Raw genomic sequence first — 25,576 nt, 5'->3', positions numbered from 1 at the left:
TACTACATATTCTGTTATTGATAACTTTAAAAAATGTCAAATCTAACTCCATCAAAATTTATGTAAAATTCAATGTTTGTGGGAATATGAAAATTTGGAGAAAAATACAATAGCTTAAAAATGAGCGCAATTTTATGAATGTTGAGAAAAAAGGGAGCTTTTTTGATGAATATCTTCATGAAATAGATTCAAAGTAATGTGGAGGAAAAAGAAACATTAAAAATAATTTATTTCAACTTTTTTTATTTTACAGAAGAGGAAACCCAGGTCCAGAAATGTTGAATAAGTTTCTTAGTTCACATAGCTATAAAGTAGCAGAGCAAAGATTCTAGGACAGAAAACCCAAAATTTCAAGTTCAGGATTCTTTCCGTTATACCACCATGTGTCTTATATGGCATTTCATATAAAATATATGACACAATAACTGAATTTTCAAAGAAGAAAATGATATACACAGTCAAAATTATTACATGTGATAATTAACTAAGAGGTAACCTAAAGCATTTGGAATTATAACTGAAAGTTTTAAAAAACTCTTTGATATTTTGAGTTCTTTTCCTTCATTAAGAACCAAATTAATATAAAGCCCTAATCACTAAAATAATTTTTAAGTATTTATACTATCTGCCACCTCTGACATTAATGCATAACATCAATCAGCAGCAATTAGCACAATCTTGAATATTATTAAGAGGCTAGTCTATATTTGAAAGGAAAATACTTGATAGCTTTTTTCTTAAAGAACCGTCTATTTTCATAATTGATATATTATCTAAAATTGTACCTAGTTATTATGATGACTATACAACAAAATCTAGATATAAGTTGTAAAACAAAATACTGATGCTCATAAAAAAATCAGATTTTATTTCTCGGATACTACAAGATTATAATAAAATTTATTTGTAAAGAAACTAAGAAAAAGGCAATTTAAGTATTTGCTTTCCAAATGTTTTTAAAAAAAAACAACTATATGGTAGCAGATGGATCTTCTAAAATTCACCAACTCACTGTACTAAATAATTGTCTAGCCACTTGCAAATTAATCACAAATCTTTTTTTGGTGATTGGGGTTGATCACAAAACTTTATTAAGACAGGGCCATCTGAATTCAGAAAGTTCAAACTATAAGGAATTCTCAAATTAGGGACCACATGTATAAAGGTTTACAGTGTAAGAGTTTTACACTTCAGAGTCCTTTATTATTACTATTTAGAAAATTGTATTTTAAATGCAATTTGAATTGTTGTAATTGATTTTCCCCCTTCTGTCTCAATTACTAGAACTGCAGAATAATTAGTTGCCATCTTCCTAATAATAATTTTAATTGTATTAAAAGATAAAGTCAATCCTTTATTCTCTCTAGAAATAAATATTCCCAACACAGCCAAAAAGAAAATGGAACTTTACCACCAATGAAGGATCAGTTTCAGTGTTTTCATCCAGGTAATCTAGCAATGCCTTTTGCAACTGTTGAATTTCATCTTCCCCTCCTGTAACCTGTAATATAGTGAATAAATACGTATAAGATTTTAATCCATGATAAGAAAATTTCTATTTAAATAAAGAATTAAGTTGATAGATCATGAGGATGAGACAATATTTAAATAAAGAAATAATAAAAACAAAAATAAGATAGGAATTTGAAACGTGAAAAAACACTTAAAATGATCTTAATTTAAGGCTTTATTCTTTAGTTGGAGTGCTTTTCTTCCAACAAATTTATATTTTAGAGAGAGAGTTAGTATGAAAACTTCTGAAATACATCTCTTGAAAGGAGAAATAATTTCTCACATTAATTTTCAATCAAATTCAGAGCAAAATGGAAGTAAATCCTTCCTCTTGATTGCTTCTTTCTGATCTGATATGCCAGACTAAGAGAATGAGGCTCCAAATATCACAATATAGATACATGTATTGTGTTTTCTGTGCTGCCTGTCTTTGAACTACATAAAATGCAAAACAATGAAGGATAAAAATTATATAGTTTGATTTATATTATAGGTACTTTATTCCACAGTGGGACAATTATTATTATAGGCAAGCAGTTAATCTGATCTAGAGAGCAAGAGGTTCCTTTTATCATGAGGGATATTCCAGAATCCTGTTCTTGGACTTAAGTGTAATTGGCATTACTGTTTGGGTGGTCCCTTAGTTTGGTAAGTATCTGCACAGTTTTACTTTTGTCTAGCATAGTGCCAAATTACTGTATATCATTTAAAATAAAAAACATAGCGTCAGAAATAACACAAGAAATACAGAATTAGAAAATGGACAAACTTCATAATAATAATGAAACTAAATCAATTCTAGTCCCTCATTTTAATATATAATAGAATATTTCCATCTCAGCAAATTAGATATGTTAAATAGAATATAAAGCTACAATAATCATATTCAGTTGCCAGTATGGCCCCTAAAAATGAAATAAACATAGGACACTTAAAGTACTTTGGGACAGGGATGGATCTTGAAATATAATAACAGAAATCCTAAATCTATTCTAAGGTATAATGATAATAATAATTACGGCAGTAACATCTGTAGAATGCTTTTAAAGTTTGCAAGTGTTTTATACATTCTCAATTGATCTTTACAACCACCTCAACAAGTAAATTTTAGTAGCATCTCTTTTTTACAGAAGAGGTAACTAAGACTGAAGAAGCCTAAATGATTTGCTTGGGGTGACATACTTAATTTAAGTGTTGGGAGCAGAATTTGAACTTGAGTCTTCTTGACTTCAAGTCCAGCATTATACCCATTATGACACTGTCTCTCAGAAGATAAGGGAGGAGAATTTTGAATAAAAAAGACAAAACTAAACCCGAAGAAATTTTTTTGTACATATAATTTCAGTAATTTAGAAGAAAACATTTCAATAAAATGTTCTCATGAAGAAAAACAGGGTCAAACAGTACAGAGTATTAGAAAAAAGTGGAGTTATCAATACTGAACTTCCATTTTAGACTCAAATCATTAACAGGTTGAAATTTTGTTTGTAACCTTGAAAAACCATTAGGTATTCAAGTTACTGCTAAAAACTAGCCCTTTATAAGAAAAAGTCTTTTATAAGAAAATCAAATTGTTATCTAAAAGGCATTTGTGAAAATGTTACATTAAACTATATTATACACTAAAGAAAGCTTCCTTTCTTTTCTACAATTTTATTTATATAGTGTGATACCTGTTTTAAAATTCGGGCGATAGATCCTTGATCCATTTTGCTTGTAACAGCATCTTTCCTCAATCGTGCAGCTACTGTTCCAAGATAATCAAGAGATGCCACTCTTAAAGCCATCTCTGTTGACTTATTGCTGAACTGATGAACCTAAACACCAAAATTAAGTAGGATTTCATTTTATTTATAGAAAACATTTTGGCCCAAACAGCATTAAATCAACTCATTTTACAAATTTCATAATCTTTCTGTGATAACATTCATGCTGCAGACACAAATGTTCAACTAGTAGAATCTAAAAACTTTGGATAGGAGATTGTCCTTTCTGTTGAATCTCAAATTGCAGGGAAGGGGAATGATGTTAATAAGGATGAAAAAAAATAGGCAGGAGCCAGGTTCTATAAGAACTGAACAGAGGAGTAATTATTTTATCCTAAAGGCAACAGACTGAAGTAGGAGTTGAATGGGTAAAGGATACCATGGCAATAAACTTAAGGAAAATCATTTTGGCTCTCATGTGTAGGATGGCCTACAGACAGGAGAGACTTGAAGCAAAAAAGGTCAAGCAGGAGGATGTTGCAAAAAAAATGTAGCTAAGAGGGTATGCTTTCATGTGTGTGCAAGAAATTGTAGGATAAGTATTTGTTTTTCTTTTCATAGACATCTTCCTAAAAACAAAGCATTACTAATATATTTCTAAAAAGTTGTTAGAATGTTAGGAATAAAAAGGACCTTATGGGTATAGAAGTTGATACAAAGGAAAGATTAAGTAATTTGCTCACAAGTTACATAATTAGTGGAAGAAGCAGGAAGACACTAGCTCTGGAGTTAACCATGCTCTATTAGGCTTTGCAGCCTATGTGAGTTCTAATTATCAAAAAAACATAAGAATAGAAAATTCATAGGTTTTCAATTCATAGGTGAAATTTACAATGCACTAAGGTTGGCAAAACACCTTATATTAATTGCTTAATTCTATCCTCACCCACCAGTCTACTTAGGCACTGCAGGTATTATTAGCCTTATTTTACAGTGGGAAATCAGCACAAATAGACATCAAATGCCATGTCTATAGTCACAAGGCTAGTGGGTGATGGAAGTGGGATTCAAACCCTGGTTTCAGCTACCTCTAGGTGCTACATATGTTCTATCACTCTATGTTGCCTCTATAGCAAATAAATTAACACCTCAGAATCTAAATCTTTTAATGTTTCATATTTCAAAAACTCAAAGGTTTAAAAAAATGATTGCTAACATAATCTTTTTGATAAGCATCATTAAATCACTAAACAAATTTTGCCTAGCTCCTTCAGGCTAGACTTGAGTTGGCCTTCTTACACAATGCCAGTTTGGAGATGAGAAACTACTTCATACAACACTCCCTACTCTAAATTGATGGGGTATATTCGCATTGCTCTATCAACAGGACCAACATTTCAAAAAATATCAGAAATTTACCTGGACTAACTTTTTAACTTGATAGATAACTGAAAATATCAGAAAAGGAAAAAGAAAAGAGAAAAAAGAAAAAAGAAAGGAAAGTGAAGAGATTACAAAACAGGAAGGACATGAGGACTATGCTCATGAAAGACATCCATCATTAGCTATCACATCAACTACTGTCTCAATGTTGTCAACATGCGATATATCAAACTTGAAAATTTTACACTGTAATTAATAGTACAGAACTTTCTTAGGTACTATTTTTTTCCATAAACGTTTTTCAATTTCTACCATCTCTGCTTGGAAATAGCATAGGCTAAAGGTCAAAACCAAAGGCCAAAAGCCCCAATAAGCCATAGGCTATCATCAAGAAGGCTAAGTTAAGTAGAGATGGGGCCAATTGTCTTTATGATTAACACCATTTGGTGACTATCAACAACTGGAAGGTAAGCCCAAGAGTCCTAAGAACAGAAGCATGATCCATTCTGGCACTACTTCCAACATGAACTCCCTTTCAAAGCATAGCTGAGGGAAGCAATATCTGTATATATGCCACCTACCAACTTATATGGTAATCCTTACAGTCTCAATAGCCAAAGCTACTAAAGACTAGGCAAAGAAAATTCTCTTCACCAAAGTCCTTGGCATCATCAAATGGTTCAACAGTATAAACTGATAGAATTTAATTAATGGAAATGATATTATGCTTTATTATTAGGTGCTGCTACCTAAGGACTACAGGCCCCTTGAATATGACTTATAGCTGAAACCTCCATATATGTTTGCCTCCTCACCTTAGAAGGTTATCTCTTTGAGAATGACTGTTTTGCCGTTTCTATTTGTGTCCTTTGTGCTTAATATAGTATTCTGCACACACTGCTTAATAAATGCTCTTTCATTCATTCTTTTGAAATATTTCAGAATGAAATTTCAAAATGAAATATTTCTTTTTGCTGTTACTATGTTCTAAATTTTAAAAGCTCAAGTAAGGGTAAATTAAGTTCAAATGATGCCCCTATCCATTTTTCTCAAACCCCGAACAAATTTATGAAAAATTACTTGGTATAATTTGGATGTTATTATTCACACTAAAAGAAAAATATTTATCTTCTTACATTTACAATGAGATATATAACACATCTAAGATTATGATGCTGAAAAGTATTCTAATATTCTTTAAATGCTAAATTCTTACCAAGAGTCTCCCTAACAAGCTAAGTAATAATTCAGCAGCTGGCCATTCTGGCTTATTGACTGTGGAAAGTAGATCTTGAACAAAATTTTCAAAGAGTGGTCTGTAATCTTCTTCTCCTTGCTTACTCCCACATCTGTTAAAAGACAAATGATAAAGAAGGATATGAATAAGACATTAGTTTAACATAAAAAGAGCTGACACGTTTCTTAGATAGCTTGGTTCAAGAAAAAGGCTAATATATAAATCCCCAGTTAATGAAACAGGACTTTAACTACAATATTTTAATCTTCAAGGGTGTCCCTTTCTTCTAAATGCTTTCATTCATTATGTTCTATTTTATTTTTGTTGTACTTATAGTGATAAATAATGCATAAATGACGCTTTGTGAAGTACTACATTCAATGAGTTGAAATGAAAACTGTTCTAAACACTGTTTTTTTAAACCTAGGTTCCATTTTCATTTATTCCTCCCATCCTTTCTCCAGACTTTCAAGCTCAAGGGAAAAAACAAATTTTTTTTCGAAAGGAAAACAAGATAAACAACCTAGTTTTGTAACTTTTCACAACTCAATATACTGAAAATATCAACAAACATATTATTGGATATTATTTACACTCACTTTTTTAGGAAAATAGAGAGGAAATTCTGAGCAGTTCTCATAGCTGTCTCATAAGAATTAGTAATGACGACATCCTGATCCACCTACAATAAGAAAAATTAATTTAGATAATAGGAAAAAATAACCTACTGGGGTTGCAGTAACATTGGACTGTGCTTTTATTATGTGTTTTTAAAGTCATTAGAACATTAGTTGAAGTGTTAAAAAATATCAACTTTTGTTCTAATAATTTAGGCAACCATCAGTTTAAGTTCTCGTTTCTTAATTAATTAATTTTGGTACAATAAATTTAATTTAATTTTTTTGCATATATGTCAATGGAAGCTATTAATACACCTAAATTTTAAAAAAATGGTTAAGTAGTAACATCAAGTGAATTCAATATGAATGCATGTGCATATAACCAATAGTCTGCTTTTCAAGGTCAGGTTAAAAGAGAATTGTTGCCAATATTACAAAAAGAAACTAAAAAAGACATTAAGAGAATTCACTCAAGGTCTACATTGTTAAAAAAAAAAGACTACAGCAGATGACCATGGATGATTTGCTCAAAGTTAAATGGGAAAAGAATTATTAAAAACAAAATAAAAACAATTACAAAAACCAAACGGAGATTACACATTGAATATTGCTTGGACAGTAAGAGGTCATCTGATTTCACGCATTCATAGTACTTGAATGATGTTCTGTATTTATATAACATTTTTTCAATGTTTTGATATATTATTATTTCATTAGGTCCTTACAATAAGAAAAGCAATGTGGGTGGACACATACAGACTCAGAGGCCAAATTACTTTTTTAATGTTACAAAGTAAATGCTGCAATTTGAACTGTGATTGTTGTCTTCTGTTCAACTCTTAAGTCAAATGATTGCTTTATGACACACCTAATCATCTTCTTGTAAATTGTACATAAACTATAAATGATATGGCTAAAATGGTTCCTACCAATTTCCATTTTAACTTTAGAGATGCCTTCTTACGGGGAAAATTTTTTTGCTTTAAATCCCTAGAAAACTCCCTTTTAATGTAAACATTTGTGTTAAGGAGCACAAAGGTAAAAAATTATTTTACAAAAGTGACTACATTGTGAAATGAGAATTTAATTTAGATGATATATGCATAAAAACATACTTAAAAACTCAAAATACTTAAAAGTATTCCTTACTTTTTTGTTTGATTCCTCTTCTGAATTAGAATCTTTCTCTGCTGATGGTAGATGTACTACACATTGAATAAGTTGCAAAACTAGTGCAGTCACCATCTGAATATACATAGGCTCCCCATCCATATCACTACTATTCAACCTAAGAACAGGAAAGAAAAATGTTATAATTCAGAACATCCTAGATCATTTGAACATATAATATCATAAAGTATTTGAGTGCATTATGAATATTTGGTGATAACATTATTAATCTAGTTTTCCAGAGGAATGATGAATGATGGGCTCACAAAATTACTAAGAAAAATCCCAAAATTCTTTATCAACAAAATCCATAGTCACCAGATTAGAATGGAAGGGGACCATGGAGGCCAACTAATTAAATATTTTCAATTTACAGGTAAGGAATTAGAGGCACAGAAAAGTGAAATGACTTGCCCAAAGCATGTGGAAGATTTGTGAATCATAAACCTAATTCCATTCCTCAAAATCTAATACCCTTTTTTCCATTATGACTCACTGCCTCTTTATCCACTAAATACCCACCGTGTAGAGGCTCTGCTTTAGTAGGGGCAGAAGATAATTACAACAGAAAATAAAAGATGTAGTTCTTGTTTAAAATCAAATAAAAATTGAAAAACAAAGCAATATTTTGGACAATAATGACAGAAATGACAAATGATAAAATTTATATTGATATATTTATTTATTTATTTATTATTCATATTTATATATGAACTTATATTCAAATATAAGTTAAGTACTTAGAAGGAATAAGGGAAATAATACAGAAAGTCATAAAGCATTCACAGTTTTAAATGCAAAGGAAGACAGTTTGGGTAAGAAGAATGAAGAACCCATTACATTGTAGAACTCTGAAAATCTTTAAGCTACTTCCTTATATTATTGCCTTCAGGGAATTAAAGTATATCTATTTTAATGGCAACTTATTTCCTAATCCTAATAAAGTAGTGAAGTCTATTCCATCTGCTTAAAGTATCACAAGTTATTATCTATATAATATCCTAAAAGTTTGAAAACTGTAGCGGATTGTGAAGATCTGTGAACTATGAGATACTTCAAGGCATATGGTTCATACAGAATAAGAGATGCCCCCTGGGGGTGAGGGGAAGAAAAGGGGAAAGAGATCAAAACCTACTCTAGAATTGTAGACATTATAAGTTTTCTATTATTGTGCAAAAGTTTTCTTACAATTTTGATTATGTCCAAACTCAGAAGTCAGTGGCCTAAGCTTCGAAGAAGTGGAAATTATAAATGGTATAAGGGTAAAACTTTCAATTTTTCATCTATTTACTGTCTGGTAGTGTAGTCATCTGGCTTAGAGTGACACGATGCCAATTCTCTGTTGAATAAAGGACTTTCTGGGCTCCTGTTTCTTTGTGACAATAGATTTACAGCAGTTAAACTTCCATAAAAAATTATTTTTGTTGTCAGTGTCATCTCTGATGTCCATTTTTCACTTCTCATTATGGATTACTTATTTATAGAGTTCAAAACTGAATTACTTCAATTGCACAACTGCTTCAGTTTTTCACAGGACAATTTAGTCTTTCCTTTTACTTTATTCTGATCTTTGTACTGACAAGTCAGTGGTCTGACTATACAGAGAGATGATTAAAGGGTAACTCTCCAAAATATGGTTTTCCTGTCTATAAAAATATCTCTCTATATATATTTCTGCATTGCTACTTGGTCCTGGCTATGGGCAACTCCTACCATATCTTTTCCACAATAAAATAACCACGATTTGATAAAGTATAAAGTTTCTATGGAGTCTGTAAATCTTTGATCTCATTCATTCCTGTCTCCTAAATTAGACTTTTCTATATATTTATCGCTCTCCATCCACTTTTTCACACCTTTGTGTTAGCCACTGAATGTGACTATATATTTATTTAATTTCAAAGATATTAAAGAGTTTCTATAGAACCAGTCAACCTTTTTACCCTCAGTAACCAATGTTAGTTCATAAGCTATAATTTCTTAATGGTTATCATTTTGTAAATATTTATTAATAATACTATAATGAGATAACGAGGTATACTATATTTCTAATTGAATTTGTAAATATAATAAAACTATCCTGCCAACATTTGTCTTTTCAATGATACACTGTGATACAATAATGTCCTCCTTTCTTCTGACATTTTATATAGTAAAAATATTAAAAACAAATGATTCAGCTTATATAACTGGAGATTACATATTTAAAATATCAACAGTCAAATGAAATTCAGAGATAGTAAAAAACTGTGATTTTCAGAATCTCTGTCTCCTTTGCCTTCCACTCTGCCAGTTATTACAGAAACAGATGAAGGCTATACATGACCAAGGGTGTATAAAGACCACAAGAGTTTATATTATAAACTTCTTTGTGAAATCTTTTGAAAAAGGATAATAATTATGAGCAGTATATTTTATAAAGCCAGAGAAATATTAGTCAAGAGGAAAATCTGATTAAAGTAAGACTGGCAACAAATACAAATTAAGTAAATCTGAAGGGCATTATGGATGAAATGCATGTAGTACAATAACTGGAAGAAAACGTAAATTATCTGTAAAGACTATTCTAACAAACTGCTTTCCTCATCCAAAGATGGTGCAATCACCACATCTGGACTCTAATTTCAGTCTCAGATATTCTCATTGCAAAGACAAATGTATTAAGATCACAAAGATGGGGGAAAACCAAGATTGGATCAACTTATATAGAGAACTCTACTGGGGGATATACCAGTATAAGAACACAAAGTGATCAATATGTAAGTACTCATAAAGAGGGGGAAGATATTAGAATTGTGGAAAAATATTTTAATTTATTTAATGCAAAGAAAATGATGAAGAAAAACTTCAATAACTATTAATTCTATACTGATGAATAGAGGGCATACTCAGTGAGAGTACTGTAAGGAATAAATAAGCTTTTGCAAATGTGCATGTATATATACACATATACATATGTAAAATTTCAAGGCTAACTTGAAGATATAGAAAATTCAATATTCCATCGTATTTGCTAATGGAAAAAAATTTTGATTTGGCAAATGAAACAACTTTAAATTCTCTTTTTCTAACACTTTGTATCACCTCCATCAATACATTTATTCTTTGAGGGAAAGAGAGAAAGAAGAGACATAATCCAGTTCAATGAACCTCTGGATATAAACATCAAGTAAGACACAAAACCTCATGGAAATTCCTATTAATTATACATGGTCCAGAAAGACAAAGGGGAAAACATAAAAGTCCCTTAGTAATGGAAGAATAATTTTTGTAATCATCTTTGCCTACCATATTTTTGGATTTAGAAGACTTTTGTTTCGGTAATATATAAAAAAAATCTGATTGACTATACCTAAAATAATGTGTACATACATGTAAAACAAGTTTCTAAAGTGTTTTATATGTTAGTTGCATGTTAAAAAAATTCAAAAGGACAAAAGAAACTTTTAAAAAGGATTTAAAATAAAGGTAAATACACTATAGAATGACACGTTAAAATACAATCATGAGATATTATTCTTGTTTTCAGTGTACTTCATAAAAATTAGCAAGGTAGTCATTAAGTAAATGAAGTTTCCGTGACCTGATTTCATAATCTAAAGGTGGGATCAATAATAATTTCTATATGGCTGTTTATTCACACACATTTATATATGATGCTACATTTTACACTTTGGTATTTAGTCAGTCAATAAGCTTACTAAGTAATTACAATATACCAGATGGTAGCAGGGGATAGATACAAAAATAAAGGTGAAAGAATCCCTACTCTCATGGAGCTTACATTCTTATCATCATGGATAAAGCAAATACATATACATATGTGTGTGTATTATGAAGGGATTTGGGAGAAAAAGGCAGAAACAAAAGAGGGATTAGGCAAGGCACCCTGAAGGATTAATACTTAAGCTGAAATTAAGTGTTTCAAGAGGCAGAGGTATGGTTGAAGAGCATAGGTGGACAGAAAGCTTGAGGAAAGGCATAGAGGAAGGAGACAAAATGTCACAAACAAGGAATGGTGAAGGGCAGAACCAAGGCAGTAGAGGTAAGAGGAAGAAACACAGCATAGCTTGCCCATCAAACCTTTTCCACAAACATCTAGAGAAAAACCAGAAGGAATTCTGATTGGAAAAGCCAAGATAAAAACATAGAGGAGTTAGCTAGGTGGCTCAATGGATTGAGAGCCAGGCCTTGAGACAGGATGTACTGGGTTCAAATCTGAACACAGATTAATTCCTAAATACATGACCCTAATTCTCTAGCCCTACCACTCTTCTGTCTTGAAACTGATATACAGTACTGATTCTAAGACAGAAGGTATAGTTTAAAAAAACCATAGTTCCGGGTCAAGTTGATTCAAGGAGGCTTAAGGCTATAGATTCCTGGGAAGGAAGCCAGAAATGTGCATGGCAAGAAGCATTCTAGCACCCAGAATGTGGGCAGAAAGAGATCACAGGAGATACATGAAGTAGAGCAATAGGTATTATTTGGCACTTCTTTTTCTTATTACCAATTCTGGGTCATAGATTCAGGAAAGAGAGGAATAGTTCAATAGGAGCAGTGTTGGTAGGATCCTAGTCAAATAACAAGCAAAGATGAGTTCTATAAGCATACATCAGCAATGTAGTTTTGATCCTAGAAGCAGGGTAGGGACTTATTTCTATTTTGTTGTCCAGTGTGGAAGTCTGTAGTGATGAATAGGCAGGGCAGGTAGGAGTTATAGACCAATGGTGAATATGTAGTTCAACTGCTTTGTATCTGCAAGAATTTCCCAGCAGGCTGAGTCCAGAAGCCCTTAAGGGAAATTCTCAATGACAGATAAACCAAAAGAATCCAAACCTGGGTCAGAAACTTTAAGAACTCAAACTAGGAGAGCAGTGAGCATGTTTTGCTCATGATCACATGATTTTGGGAGGATTGAAATGTTATGACAATTCCATTCTAATCTTCTATCATTTAAGAATAGCATTTTGAGAATTCTCATCATTTCTAACATAGTTATGTTTCTGGACTTCATTATCCAGATAAGGTCAGATCATTATTGAACAAATGAGGTACAAAAACTCATTGTCCTACATGATGAAATAAATTCTAATATTTTTACCCTGTCAGATAATTTTCTATCCTGGCTGTAGGACTTCCTTGTGATATGGAGTTCCAGATAATCCGCCCCATAGTCCTTTTCAGTTTGTTTTTATGTGTCCCTGATTAGACTGAGAGCGACTTAAGAGACTATGTTTTATACCCTTTGTTTGTAACCAACCCCAGCACAAAACATAGGACCTGGCACAGAGTAGGCATTTAGCAAATTTTATCGATTATTTACTAAAAGCAGACAAGGGAAGCAAGAAGACAGATTATCAGGTTAGACATTCATCCCAGAAGTATGAACAACAACAAAAAAGGAATATGATCAAAAAGAGATATGATGGCAAAAATCCAAGACATAAACCTAAAAGAGAATGCATAACTTGAAAATATCTACAAGTAGAACCTCAAAAAAAAATTCAACCTGGACACAAATCTAAAGAGAATTCCTAGAAGAATTAAAAGAGTTTTAAAGAAGGAATTAAAATATTATTTGAAAAACCAAATGAGAGCCATTAAAGATATGAATAGAGAATCAAAAGCTTGGAACAAGAAATTAAAACAATAGCCACAACAAAAGAAACTTTACCAATGAAAAATAACTCTCTAAAAATCAGAATTGACTGAACAGAAGATAATGACTCCATGAGACACAAAGAATGAATAAAATGAAGTCAAAAATTGAAAAAAGGGAAAATGTAAGGTATGTTACAGCAAAAAAACAGTGACCTAGACCATGAAGGAAGATGATTTAAGAATCATTATGCTGGAAAGTCATGACCAAAAAAATGAAGCCTAAATGTCATATTTTAAGAAATATTAAACTTCCCGTATTTCATTTAGCAAGAGGGTAAAGTAAAAATTTAAAGATCATACCAATCTTATCTGGAAAGAAACACCAAAATAAAAACTTCCAGTTGAAATCTATAGCTCTTAAGTAAAAGAAAAAATTTGACAAATAACAAGAGATAAAACATGTTGAATACCATAAAATAGGCAGGATCATGCAAGATTCATGAGGCAGTACTAAAAAGGAACAAAAAGCTTGGAATATGATATTCAAGAAAGTGAAAGATATAGGTTTACAACCAAGAATAACTGCGAAGCATAACTGAGCATCATCTTATTGGAGAAAAAAAAGGCCCTTTAATGAAATTGAGAACTTTGAAGCATTACTAATGAAAAGACTGAAAATCTGACATAAGTCCAAAAAAGTCAAGAGTAGTACAAAGTAAACATGAGCTATATAATCCTAATAGTCTAAAAACCAATATTTATTCTTATATGGGAAGATGTCTATCACCACTACAATTATGACCATTATCATCATCATTATCTGTTACAGATGGAATCCAATTTTATAGAGGACCTGGAATGATTACATGATAATTTAATGTTAAATTTTATTATTATAATTCATTCTGTCAATTTATAATTTTAGGATCTTAAAAGATGAAAAGAAAAGGTGGGGAAAAGGAACACACTTGGGGGCAAAAAGGGTAAAAGAAAAACGGGAAATTATCTAACAAATGAGGTACACAGATAGAATTCTATCTAACATTGAGGAGGGATCTCACTCTCATCTGAACTGGTCAAAAGAGGGAAGACTACACACATGCTCATACACACAGGGTTACAAAAATACATTTCACAGAAAAAAAGAGCTGGGAAGTGCTTAAGGCAAAATGTGAAAAAATAAGAGTAAGAGAGTTTAATCAAAAGCAAAACAATCTCGTAAAAGGAGGACAAGGAGAAAAGAGAAAATTAAGAAAATAACAGGATAGAAGAAAGCAGATAGTAGTTATTATCACAAATGTAAATGGGATAAACTGACCCATAGAATGGAAAAGGAGAGTGGAATTAGAGGAGAGTGGATTAGAAACCAGAATGTAACAATATGTTGTTAAGAAATATACTTTCAACTGAAAGATATATAGTTAAAATAAAGAGATGGAACAAAACCTATTATACTTCATCTGAAGTAAAAAAAAAATACTGGGCTAGCAGTCATGATCTCAGACAAAGTAACAGAAAAGACTGTTCACTAATTTGAGGAGATAAACAGGGAAAGATATTGTGCTAAAATGTAGCCTAGACAATGAATTTTATCAATATTAAAGATATATCAAAGGGCAGAGGAATTCCATTTTCAATGGAAAATTTGAATAAATTATAATGAGAAATACAGTCAGAATGGCAGAGGATTTAAGAAAAGTTAGATATGATGAACTTCTGGGGAATACTGAATAAAAATAGAAGGGAACATAACTATTTTTTTAGTGGGAGATGGTACCTTCAAGAAAACTAGCCATGTACAAAAAATCCTTAAAGACAAATTCAGAAAAGCAGAAATATTAAATACATTTTTTTTACTGACCAGAATTCAACAACAATTATATATAAAATAAAGGATTTTTGAAACAAAGATTTAAAATTAATTGGAAACTAATTTAATCCATAGGAATGGGTGGATCAAAGTATATATCTCAGAAACAATCAGTTTTGTTAAATATAATGACAAGAATGACAAAATTTTGGAGATATACTAGAGCAGTTCTTACAAAGAAAATTTATTCCTCTAAATGCTTTCATCAATATTAAAGACTATATCTAATAAATGTCCGTGCAATTAAAAAAAAATAGAAAACCAATAAATTAAAATCCTTCAAAATTGAAATTCTAAAAATCAAAGGAGAAATTAAAAAACTTGAAAGTAAAAAAATCATTGAATTAATAAAGAAAACCAGAAGTTAGTTTTTGAAAGAAAAAGGCAGTAAGAGATGCCATTAAAATAACTTCATTTTAAAAAAATTATCAGTATTAAAAATAAAAGATAACTTTATAACCAAGTTAGAAATGAAAGTAATTATCAGGATCTATAATTTAAATAAAGTGGATGAATGTTCACATCTATAAATGGCACAGGTTACAAAACGGGAAATAAGAATATTTAAACAACTATCTTAGAAAATGAAATTGGACAAGACATAAACTTCCAAAGGAAACTCTGGTAACAGATGAATTCACAAGTCAATTAAAGAACAAATTAATGGCAGTATTTCATAAACTTGTTGGAAAAAACAGTAAAAGGATTCTTTTCAAATTCCTTCTTTGACATAAATATGGCTAATGACTAATCCAGAAAGAGAGAATCAATTGGAGAAAACTATCTACTAATATCCTTAGTGAATATTAAAGTAAAAATTTTAAATAAAATATTAGCAAGAAGACCATAGCAACACATCACAATCATACATTATAACCAGTTTGGAGTAACAAGAAGGCAGCAGGGCTAGTTTAATATTAGGAAAACTATTAACATAACTCACCACATTAATAACAATGTCAGTAGAGGGAGAAAAAAGCTTTTGACAATATCCAATCTTGTTAAAAACACTAGAAAACAGAATAAATGGAAGTTTTCTAAAAAATGATAAATGTATATTTAAAAAACCAAGACCAAACATTATCTGCAATGGAGAATAGCTGGAAAGAAGTCTTTCTAATTAGATTAGGAGTAAAAAGTGTCCCTTGCCATCATTACTATTTGACATAATGCTAGAATTTCTAATAAGACTAAGTGCCACAAAAAAGAGAAACGAAAGAAGTAAACATATTGAATAAAGAAACAAAATTGTTACATTTTTGTAGATGTTTTCCTTATAGAACACTAGAATACAGTGAAAACAAATTAAAATAATTAACAATATGATCATAGTTGCAGAATATAAAATAACTACAAAAATCACCAGCATTTGTTTCTATATATTATCAATGAATTTGAACAGGAATAAATTGAAATAAAGATTCTATTTAAAATAGATATAGCATAAACAATTTGGAAGCTAACCTACCAAGACTCACATAGTCAGTATATGAATACAATTATGACATCCTCATCAAGCAAATGATGCCAGATCTAAATAACTGGAGAAATAGTTGTTCATGGGTTGGCTATGCCTACCTATGATACAAATTACAATACTACCTAGATTAATTTACTCATCCTGTACCATATCAATCAAATTACCTGAACTTTCTAGAGCTAAGGAAAAAAAGTCATTGAGGAAGAAAAAGGTCAAGAAAATGAAGGGAATTAATATTAAAATGTGGGGGGAAAGTGGGCTTGTTAATACCAAACCTCAAACTACAATACAAAGTTATAATCACTAAAACAATTTGGAATTGGGTAAGAAATAGATATTGCTCACTGGAATAGAACACTTATAACACATTTAAAAAAACCCAACACAGCAACATAGTGTTTAATAAACCCAGATTCCCAGCTATTGGGGGAAAACCCCATTATTTGATAAATATTATTAGGAAAACTAGAAAGCAATTCAGTAGAAACCATATTTAGACCAATATTTTACACCACAAACCAAGATAAGTTCAAAATGGGAAATTATTTTGATGTACAATGTAACACCATAAACTTCTTTTAAAAGAGCATGGAAGGAGAGCCAGACCTAGAGAAAGGGAGGTCCTAGGTTCAAATCTGGCCTCAGACACTTCCCAGCTGTGTGACCCTGGGCAAGTCACTTAAACCCCATTGCCTAGCCCTTACCACTCTTTGGAGCCAATACACAGTATTGACTCCAAGACGGAAGGTAAGGGTTAATAAAAAAAAAAAAGAGCATGGAAGAACTTACCTGTCAGGTCTATGGCTATGGGAAGAGTTTACAACAAAGAGGAAGCTGAATGGATAATTTTGGGTACTTAAAAAAAAATTTTTTTTTTGCACAAATAAAATCAATCCATCTAACTTAGAAAAGTAGGAAATGGGGCAAAAGAAACTTCTCATGAGGTTTCTGATAAATACCTCATTTCTAAGATATATAAGGAAAGAAATTAAATTTACAAGAAAAACAGCCATTCTCCAATTTTTTTTTTCCAGAGGAAATAATCTAAGTTACCCAAGTCACATGAAAAATGTTCTCAAACAGTAAATAGCAAAATGATAATACTGGAGAGGATGTGGGTAAACTGCAAGTACAATGATCCACTTTTAGTGGAGCTATCACTGATTCAGATGTTCTGGGAAGCAATTTGGAACTATACCCAAAAAGTATTAAACTGTCCATTTTCTTTGACCAAATAATATTTCCATTAGGTTTATACTGCAGAGAGATCAGAATGAGAAGAAAAATTCTTATCTATCAAAAGTATAGCTGCTGTTTTTTTTTTACTTTCAAAGAACTAGAAACCGAAGAGTTGCTCAATAACTGGGGAATGGCTGAACAAGTTATAGCATATGTGACAGAATGCTACCATGTAATAAGAAATCATAAAAGAAATTGTTTTAGAAAAATCTGAGACTTGTATTAACTCATTTGAGGTGAAGTGAGAAAAACCATGAGAACAGTTTATATAACAATCCTGTAAAAACAAAAAACATTTAAAGTTTTGAAAGAACTTTGATCAATCCAATGGAAACAACCACAGTAGCAGAGAACTCATGCTAAAATGTTATACACCTCAGCAACAGCCTCAGAATATAAACTGAAGCACTTTTTTTTGGACATGCATAATGTAGGAGTTTCTTTTGCTAGATTATATACAGTTATAAGAAGTTTTATTTGATTTTTCATTAGACAAGGGAGGTAGAGGTAGGAGGGAAAGAATACAGAACTGAAAATAAAATTTAATTTTAAAAAATGATATAAATAAGCAGCAAATAGGTTATTTGGCTTAAGTACAGAATGGCTTAGAAAAATGAACTGAAGCCAAATTGTGAGGGCTTTATATACTAAGGGTGTTTGTGTTTTGTTTTTGAGACAAAGGTGAAGATCTGCTAAAGCTTCTTATGATACAGCTAATGTAGCACACTGGATAGTGAATGAGAATGAGATAAGTGTGAGTTCAAATCTGTGTAATCAATGGCACTTTACTTAACCTCTCTTTGCCTCAGTTTCTTCAACTGTAAAATGGGGATAATAAAGCATATGACTCTAAGGATTGCTGTGAGGGTAAAATGAGAAAATAGCTAACTATTATTATTGTTTTAAAAGAAAATCCCATTTTCTACTTTAAGTTTTCTGCTTTCTCAAAAGTGAATTCCCAAAACACCACTAATTGTGCAACTTCCATTAAATGGGATTATAATGTTCAAGTCTTTCAAATAAAGTTAAGATGTGAGGTATAGGAAAGGTTTTTCTGATCCTCAGATTATTCAGAATAGCCTAAATAATAGCAAGGAAGTACTGATACAGAACCTGAGATGGAAGATGGAAGAGACTTTATCTAGAGGCCATCTAATTTAAACTAAAAAAAAAATCCACTTTTTGTAACATCCTCAAATGACTAAAGAGCATTAATTGAAGATCTTTAGTTAGAAGGATTTATCTATCTCCTACAGCATATCCCAGTCCACTTCAGAAAAGCATTAACTGCCAAAAAGTATATCTTTATATACTTAAAATGATTTTCTATATATACTTTCTACCTAATTCTTATTTTTGTCTTCTTGAATTTAGATTCAAGCAACTTCTAGAACAGGTACATTAAAAAAAAAATGAGGCTGTGCTGTACACTCATATGAGATGTGTTGTGTGACATGGGCTTGCTACATTACTATGATGCAAAGAGAAAGGGATCAAAGAAGAAGTTGCATAAGGAAAAGTGGTTTGATCTTTCAACTCACTCTCTTCAGTGATAATTATTTTCTGTAGGAAAACTGGAATATAGTTTTATTATCCTAATCCCTAGATTTGCTTTCTTTGAATGCAAAGGGCAAATTATAATATACTGTTATGATTTCCTGAGGCCTCCATTATAATGGACCAATTTTGTTTTACCTGAAGTTCCTTAGACTCCTCTTGCTGGTTGGCAATCTTGCAAGTGAAGTGAAAATTTCTTCCAAAATCAACTGCCTATGTTTTTCATACCTTGAGAATACCTATTTAGCAATCATCAGATTAAAAAACAAAACAAAATCCAAGAGATTAACATTTAATGAAAACAAAAATAACATGCCAGATTTTAATTATCAACAGTACTATGTTCTGTCTACCATGCACGTTTCTTATATATACCTAAGTCTTTACATGTACCCTGTGAAACTAAAACATAAGCTCCTTAAGGGCAGAAATAGTTTCTGACTTTTTTTTGTATTTATGGTATATAGCATAGTGTTAGCACTTGGGGCCATTTACATCATCACTAAAACTCCCAAATAATAAATTCTGACTTGGAAATGTACTGAGAATTTGGTCAGGCAGAAGTAATATTTTTTTGTTGAAAATTTAAAAAGAATTTAATAAGTAACAATTTGAGTGAAGGCATTCTATTTGGCAGTGTAGATATAAAGGGAAAAAAAACCCTCAATTCTAACTGCCCTTTAGGAACCTGCGTTCTAATGGGTAAAGAAGTAATGAAAAAGTAATTATCAGTAATAATGCCACAAAACATTAATGATAGTTTTTGGGGGGGGGGGGCTGGAAAAGGTTGTTCTATGTCTGTCAGAGTAACATAGTAGTATTCTAATGGAAAAGCAAGATGAGAATGAGTATGATTATTTCACCTTTAAATAATCTTGAATTATAATTATATTGACTGAGAATAATTTTAGTTTCAAAGAGCTTTTTTGGATTTATCTATGAAATTCATAAAGCAGATAATTCATTAGCATACAAAAATGAAGATTAAAAAAATTACCAGATAACTATAACCTGCAAAATATTAGCTGGGCCAACTGATTCAAATTGTACTTACTGCAGTTACTAATTTGATGGCACATAACTGGAGTTCACTGACATTTTCTACAAAAAATGGTGTTATTCCCATTGATGATATCTAAAAAAAAGAAAAAGAAAAAAAACACCTTTCATTATTATGTTCAGACTGTCCAGATAACAAACATAAAAACTTGATGAAAGACTTTAGGAACCATTCCATATTTATTTTGTCAGTCACCTCACTTGCCCAATCAGCTACTTATTTTGCTTAGTAGTAGTACATATACATACACCCCCAGTCAACCATTCCTAAACCCAACAGAACTGAATAGCTGCAAACCTCCACATAGCAGGCCAAGCCAACCAGGCCTCCTCTGCAGAGAGCTTTGTGAGCCATGATAGCTACTTTTTTTTTTTAATCCTCAAACCTACTAAGACAAGTAAGGCAACTAAGGACATATCAATTATTATTTTCAAGATGACACAGTTTGGGGGAAATTGTGGCTTACCTTTCAGAGAACAAATAGGGCATTTATCAAAACATTTATCTATATTTAATAAATGTGTTTTTGGCCAAAATTGTATTAAAATACTTCTAATGTAGCCCTTTAAATAAAGATATTCTATTTGAGGTTGAAATATTAATTTGACATTGATAATGAATAAGGTAAAATTATACATTTTAAGTTATCATTTAGAAATTAAAATCTCAGAAATACTTGCCTGAAGAATTGTTGTATCAGTTAGGAGCTGTATTTCCAAAAGTTCTGCTAAGCTGCTAACGATATCACAAACTTTGTTATAAAGCATTACGATTACCCTCTGCTTATGAGTGGAACACTTGGCACGTTTTGCCTTTGAGGTCAATACTCCTCCTAAAGAAATTTTTTTAATTAAGAAAAAAATATTATCAATAAAACATTTTGAAGAACTAAATATAAATTTAATGAGTTAAAGAAAGATGTTTTCCTTATATATGGTAAACATAACACATCAGATTCCTCCCATGCCATTTAACATAAAGAAATTCATATATGGAAAGAAAAAATTATTCCTTGACATTTAACTTGAAAATTAAACATCCTCATATAGTATTAGATCACTTATGACATACTTTGGAGGTCATTAAAATCTTGATGCTACAACAAAGACGAAGAGGAAAGAAGAGTAATTGAATTTTGAATTATACTGACTTGGTAAATTTGGAATTATATTTTACTTAAAGTCAAAATAATTTAATAATATATGGCCAAATTTAGATTATTCAATGTTCAATATCCTCTATCCACCTATGGATAACTATGATTATTTCATTGTCTATTTTTAGAAAAATGGGAAAGGGAAAGATTTCAGAACTTAATGTTGCTATTCCCACAATTATAATTCCATCCTCATTTCTGACAAAGACTAAATGGAGAAATAAAAAGGTGTATATGCTCTATTTTTCCATTTCAATGGAATGATACCTTTTCTGTGAATATAACATTTATATTTAAATAAATTATTCTTGAATTATCATAGCTAATTGATAATGGGTCACATTTACAGTAAAAACAACTTGGAATAAAAATCAAGTTGGTATTTCTATACCCTTTCTAATTTTGTACTACTTTAGATTATGGTACCACCTGAAGTAATCATATACTAATTCTGTTTTTCACTTAACTTAGAAAAATAAATGACAGAAAATTTTAGTGAAGGATAAATAAAAAAGTGTATACATCAAAAAATAATGACAAACTAACCCCCATGAGGATCCACTCTGTAGACAGGATCATACTGAGGATAAAGAGTATTTTGTAAATGAAATTTAGTGTATTGTATAACTCTTTCTATTACATCCTCAATATATACAGCTTTTGGCATGTTAGGTGATGTCATAATGTTAATAGCTGTAAGACAAGCATCTGCTGATTTTGTAACTCTCTCCATAATTAGGTCTCTCCACAGACGTTCCTCTTCTTCAGTGTCATTATTCTATAAAAGAACAAATTGTTAATGCAGTAGAAATATACACCTTTACTTTTTAAAATACAGCATAAATGAAAATTGTAACATTATCAGGGTGGGGGTAATACATGTGTTGACATAGTTTTGGAAGAACTATGTTTGCCTAGCTCTGGAAAAGATTAAGGGAAATTCTCTCTTGGTTTCTGAATAGAGCTCCAGGGGGAGCTGAATAATGTTGAATTTTTGTGGGTTTACTTTGTAGCCTGCAACTTTGTTGAAGATTTTGTTTCAATGAATATATGTCTATTCCCCATGATTTCCTAAGGAAATCACTGTGCCATCAAGAAATGGGGATAGTTTTAATTCAATTTTTACCTATTTTATGCCTCTAAATTCTTTTCCTCATCTAATTGCTCATGTTAGCATTTCTAGGACTATATCAAACAATATCAAGAGTTGGGCAAGCCTTACTGTATTTTTAGAAAGTTTCCAGAGTAAAGCAAGCAGAGCTTGCTTTTGCTTTTAAGTAAATACTAAAAAAATTTTTTAAAGTGTTCCTTTAATGCCTATACTTTGTAGATATTTTAGCATAAATGAGAGTTGTACTTTGTCAAAGGCTTTGAGACAATCATGTGGTTTTGGAAAGTTTTAAAAACATGGTTATGTTGGTTGTTATCCTAATGTTAAATCCTTTCTGCTTCTCTGGTGTTAAATAATTTCTTAGATGAATTGCTATTGTCTCTTTTGCAAGATTTTAATTTTAAATTATTCAATCACGATTCATTGATATGTAAATGTTAGTAAATGAAATGTAGTATACTGTATAACTCTATTACATTTTCAATATATAGAGCTTTTGGCATGTTAGGTGATGTTATAAAGTTGACAATTGTAAGACAAACATTTGCTGGTTTTGTAACTCTTTGCATAATTAGATTTCTCCATATTCTTCTTCTTCAGTGTCATTATTCTATAAATACTTTTCCATGCATTACCTTTTTTTTTGGTTTAGTTACAGGAAGGCTATATGTCCCATAAAAGAGGTCTAGCAGAGTGTTTTCTTTCACTTCACTAGCTTGTTAGTACCATATTATTTATTCAAAATGAGTATGTGGCCTGAATATTTAAGATCAAAATAATAAGAGATCATATGCCTTTCATAGGCATGCATAAGAGATATATCTTTTACAAAACAAGGGATAGAGGCAATTAGAAATTATAAGATAAAATTTCTATAAAAACAAAATTGATATATGTAGGGTAAAAAGGAAAAGTGATGGAATGTGAAAAAAAATCACTCATACAGTGTCTCAAAAGTCTTAGTGCAATTTTAGGTTATAGTTCTTTGTTCTCTGAGTAAATAAAAACAAAATCACAATTACCAAAGATGAATGCTAGAAAATTACAAAGAACCAGAATGGCATCAAAGAAGATATATAGATACCCCACCCCCAAATGCAGGAGGTCCAAAAGATATGTACGTTGTATATATTTTCAGATTTTTGTCATATATTGCTTAGTTCTAATGATTCTTTTCTTCAAAACTGATATATGTTAAGATTCCTTGGGAGTACTAAAGAATTCTGGGAAGAATTCTAAGGATTTAGATATCAAAGATGTCAAAAAATATTTTACATTTAAACATGAATTGGGTATTCGGGTTACTTCTAGATTTTTTAGCTACATTAAGTGGCTGTGAAAAACTGAAAAAAATTAAAAAAATACCTTAGGGACTTATTTTTAACTAGAATTATATTATAAAGCAATTAAGTGTGAGGAATACTTTTTACCAAAAAAATCAAAGGGGGTAAAAAAATAGAAACAGAAGAATGGAGTACACATTAATTATGGTCATAAAGTAAATAGAATGAGAATGGAAAGCAGAATACTAAAGTGTTAAGTTGCTTTATGTATTCAACTTAAATATAGTGATTAAGTAAGCATAGCTGTTTCTATTTGTGTTTGATACTAAGTTTCAAATAAATGTTTAATTTGAGAATTTTAAATTAAAAATAAAACTAAGTATATAATATGATGATCATTATCACTTTCTTCCTATACTTGTAAAATGTACTTGCTGACCATTCAATGAACATTTATTATTACGGACTGCATTTAACTGTTATTTAACTTTCCTCAGACATGTTTCATCTATTTAATTGGGATCATAGATTCTGAAGGCAAGTATTTAATGTATACTTTTAGATCCTACAAAGCAGCAACCACAGAGCCTTAAAGCAGAGTTCAATACATTTACAACTGATTCCTGCACAAACAAAATTCTATAAGGATACTCTGGTAGGATGTCCCTTCCAACTCAGAGATCCCAGCTGTTGGGATTTTACCATTTTACAAACATCAAAAACATATAAAATTAACTCCCATTTCTTGTAACCATTTTATAAGCAATCATAACAGATATGTATATAAACGAAATAGAAATATACACAGATAAAAATATATACATATAAACAAAATTACCATAATTGGTGCAGTCATTTTGAGATGTAAATGGTAAAATTATATCTGAATATGAAACAATATTTAAAGTATTTATATAATGCTTTTAATAATCATTTTAGGATGAATATTATCATCATTGAATATGTCAACAGCAATGCTAACAACCAATACAAATCAATGAATAATTAACTCAAACTGTTTCTCTCTGGGGCTTTCAAGCATGGATAAGTCTTCTCCAACCTTAAAAAAAAAATAAAACATAACTATACCCTATCATATTCTTAATTTATCAACCTATACATCGCCACTCTTTTTCAAATTTCTAAAAAATTTGTCTGTATTTTACCTCTACTTCTCCTCTCTATTTCTGATCCTTTGCAGACTTGTTTCAACTTTAATATTTAATTTAAACTATTCTCTCCAAAGTTATCAATTATTGTCAAATTTGTTGTTCTTAGTCTCATACTGTCTGATATTTTGACACTGTTTACCACCTTTTTTCCTCCAATATACTTTAACATCTTTTAAATTTATTGTAGAAACACACATATCCTTTGGTAGAATATAAACTCATAAGTATTGTCTCAGTTCTTTGAATTTGTATGTCAAGCACAGCACAGTAACCACTAAATGCTTGTTGACTGGCAGATAGGAATTTTCCATTTGAAAAACCTTCTTAAACGAAAGATCTTAAAATTGAAAGAAAAACTGCATTTATTGGAGCAAATTTTTTATACATTTTAAGAATATTCTCATTAAAGAGCAACT

At 30.8% G+C, this 25,576-nt stretch overlaps 1 protein-coding gene across 6 annotated transcripts in view; it reads right to left on the bottom strand.

The window, feature by feature from the left end:
* NIPBL (NIPBL cohesin loading factor) overlaps window positions 1-25,576 on the bottom strand; it is a 268,483-nt gene that overhangs the window by 39,810 nt on the left and 203,097 nt on the right. For all 6 annotated transcript variants that reach the window (XM_056824556.1, XM_007487443.3, XM_007487441.2 and 3 more), the window contains 9 exons: window positions 22,141-22,372; window positions 21,119-21,270; window positions 20,433-20,513; window positions 19,517-19,617; window positions 7,608-7,746; window positions 6,438-6,520; window positions 5,818-5,950; window positions 3,186-3,329; window positions 1,412-1,501 (listed from right to left, as the gene is read on the bottom strand). In XM_056824556.1, the coding sequence (XP_056680534.1) occupies window positions 1,412-1,501; window positions 3,186-3,329; window positions 5,818-5,950; window positions 6,438-6,520; window positions 7,608-7,746; window positions 19,517-19,617; window positions 20,433-20,513; window positions 21,119-21,270; window positions 22,141-22,372 (1,155 nt within the window). The remainder of the gene's footprint in view (window positions 1-1,411; window positions 1,502-3,185; window positions 3,330-5,817; window positions 5,951-6,437; window positions 6,521-7,607; window positions 7,747-19,516; window positions 19,618-20,432; window positions 20,514-21,118; window positions 21,271-22,140; window positions 22,373-25,576) is intronic.

Source organism: Monodelphis domestica, chromosome 3 (genome assembly GCF_027887165.1).
Source record: "Monodelphis domestica isolate mMonDom1 chromosome 3, mMonDom1.pri, whole genome shotgun sequence".
Taxonomy (NCBI): domain Eukaryota; kingdom Metazoa; phylum Chordata; class Mammalia; order Didelphimorphia; family Didelphidae; genus Monodelphis; species Monodelphis domestica.
Note: the sequence above shows the minus strand (reverse complement) of the source record. Positions and strands in the feature narration are given on the sequence as shown.